Source organism: Rhagoletis pomonella, unplaced genomic scaffold (assembly GCF_013731165.1).
Source record: "Rhagoletis pomonella isolate Grant_MI unplaced genomic scaffold, Rhpom_1.0 Rhpom_scaffold_02617, whole genome shotgun sequence".
In the NCBI taxonomy this organism is placed as follows: domain Eukaryota; kingdom Metazoa; phylum Arthropoda; class Insecta; order Diptera; family Tephritidae; genus Rhagoletis; species Rhagoletis pomonella.
This window is the reverse complement of record NW_023461170.1, coordinates 1-2,925: the sequence shown is the minus strand read 5'-3', so window position 1 is coordinate 2,925 and position 2,925 is coordinate 1. Positions and strand designations below refer to the sequence as shown.

The 2,925-nt window shown below is 32.5% G+C and overlaps 1 protein-coding gene across 1 annotated transcript; it reads left to right on the top strand.

The window, feature by feature from the left end:
• Positions 1-1,216: 1,216 nt before the first annotated feature.
• Positions 1,217-2,366, top strand: LOC118753561 (poly [ADP-ribose] polymerase-like; the record flags this gene model as incomplete). Its single annotated transcript, XM_036488446.1, is given in 2 exon segments — positions 1,217-1,559; positions 1,842-2,366. Coding segments are annotated over 2 exon segments (868 nt in total), but the record flags the coding sequence as incomplete, so codon positions are not given.
• Positions 2,367-2,925: the final 559 nt, after the last annotated feature.

Here is a 2,925-nt window from a genome sequence, read left to right as displayed (position 1 = left end):
GGCCTTCGGCCGCACTTATGGATTATAACCCTCACAAAGTAGAATTCTTTTCTGTGTTGCGAAGAAAAGGCACTGAACACCTTTTGCAGAAAACACCTTTCTGCGTAGGCGGCCTTCGGCCGCGCTTATGGATTATAACCCTCACAAAGTAGAATTCCACATTAATTATATTTTTGTGAATACTATAAAAGATATATGTATAAATATGTATATCAAATTAATTAAAAAACATGCTTAATTTGAACTTTGACTTTTAATAATTGTTGTAGTTGTTTCCAAAAAAATATATATATATCGTTACGTTCACCTCAATGATCTCCATCGATCCCAATATGATTTTTTTTAATTTGAGAATTGTAGGTATTCTACATTTATGCCAAAATTTTTAAAGAGTAAGCCACAAATAGTGGTTTTGATGTTTGCGCGTATTGAATTAGCTGCAGCCCTTCAAGACGAATTTATTATAAATTACTTTATCTTAATTGTTTCTTTTGTTATGTACATCGCGAAGAAAAACTAAATATGAAATATACATTTCCTATAATAAATTTTATTTCCACATTTGAAGTAAATTGGATAAATAGCCTTTGAAATTGATTTGACAGTTAACAAGTTCGAAAAAATCTCGAAAACGCTTCTTTAAAAAGGGGTGTTGTTTGCGTGTTTAGGTTAATGCGATTACCGAAAAATTTGGCTACAGCTCTAGGTATAAGCTATGTGATATGAAGAAATTAATTGAAAATAAGCAATCTACATCTAGGTTTGTGTAAGGATGCTCGTTTCCAACTCACGGGTTTCTCAATTCGTACTCAGTTTTCACGTATTCCATATCCGTTCGTAGCTATTCTTCTTCGGACCAACTTCGTCCAGCTAGACTGTGATGATTTTGCTTTCAATCTTATTTTTATTAGACCAAGATATGCATTCGTGTTCAAGTGCTGAAATTTGAAATAGATAAAACCAATGACGCAACGATAATAAGTCCATATAAAAATTAGTGTTTCTGGAACGATGTCTCCCAATCGCTGGTCGTACTCATTGCAATGAGATTTTCGATATGTGCCGCAACCAGTTCCGTAAAGGTCCTGATTTCCTGTAGGTGATCAGTGCTCTAGCAATGGTCTTATTTCGCCAAACGAAACATTTTTTGTCCTTGGCGTTCAGCGGATTAACCTAAATATTTTTTATTAATTTGTTTATTTTTCTTTTTTTGCAGAGAAGGGTTTCACGGAATCAGCTGGAACTTCTACCAAAAAGGGAAAAAAGCGCAACGCTAAAGAAAATATTGCAACTAAAGATTTTGGTATCGAGTACGCGAAGTCCGGTAGAGCAGTCTGCCGTGGTTGCGACCAAAAAATTTTAAAGGATCAAGTACGCGTTCGAAAAACCGTATATGACACAGAAGTTGGAATGAAGTATGGAGGTCAAGCATTGTGGCATCATGCAGAGTGTTTCGCTCAGCTACGTAGCGACCTTGGCTGGTTTGATAAAGCAGATTGCCTTCCGGGATTCGAAAGCATTAAAAAGGAAGACCAACTTGACGTCTTAAAACTTTTACCGTATGTAACTCGTAACAAATAAATTTAAATATGTTATTGTGGCTTATTAACATTTTATTTTTAATGTTGTTATTGATCTTTGTACCACGATTATGTTTATTAGGAAAAATGGAAAAAGCAACAAAGTCTAAACCTCGTGATACTCGAAATAGCTGCTATAACTTCTACCGCTTAGACTTTGTTGCTTTTTACATTTCTCTTAATAAACATATTTAATCTTGGTACAATGCTTAATAACAATATTAAAAATAAATTTAAAGTTAACTGTTTTATTCAAAATAGGGCTATAAAACTCGAAACTGGTTGCGTGTCCAAGAAACCTAAAATCGAGGATGGTTCTAAGGAAGAAGAAGAACTCTATAAACTAATAGAAAAACAGTCAAAACTTTTGTTCAAACTGCGTGATTTAGTAACAGATGAAATGCAGAAAAAGGACATTATTTATTTGTTGGAATACAATAACCAAGATCCAGTAACAGGCGATTCTGAGAAACTTTTGAATCAACTATCAGATATGTTGGCTTTTGGAGCTTTATTGCCTTGCTCTCAGTGTAATGGACGGCAGATTTTGTTTAGCAAGTCCGGCTATTTATGTAATGGACAACTAACAGAGTGGACAAAATGCTCAAATCTTATAAAAGATCCAGAACGAAAACCTTGTAATATACCAAACAATTTGAAGGAAAAGTATAGCTTTTTGTTGAATATTAAAAACAAAACTGAACATCGCATTGTTAAATATAACCCACCCAGTGTCGAGGTTATTGCCAAAAGTGTACATACAAAAGTACAAAGTGAATCAACTGAGTAAGTAGTTTTCAAAAAATAATAGTGTCACTTAATACTTCCTGTTGAATACCCATTCAATAAAAATGTTGGTTGGGGGAACTTAACACGGGCATTGAGTTCCTGGAAAAAGTGGAGTTCAGAAGAACTTTGTTAAACGATGCAAGAAACCAGTAAGAGGAGTAAGAGTAAGATTCAAAAAACTAAATTGTTCATAGTTTTTTTTTTTTAATGAAATCAAAGTAAGGCAAAAGTATTAACAAAAACGCAACAACAAACTGCTTTTTCCTTTATTCACCTCAGTAAAAAATTAAAAAGCTTTAAAAGTATATATTTATTAACATCAGAGAGCTTAAGCATTTCAAATGTAAGTTTTTAAAATACAAATACAAACTACGTATTTGTATTTTGTATATATATACTTTTTAACAGAGTATTTTTTATTTTTTTGTAAATACTTTTTCAATCAGTATTTGTATTTTGTATTTTAAAATACTTTTGTCAATGTTATTGTGGCTTGTTGACATTTTATTTTTAATATTTTTATTGAGCTTTGTACCACGATTGTTTATTAGGAAAA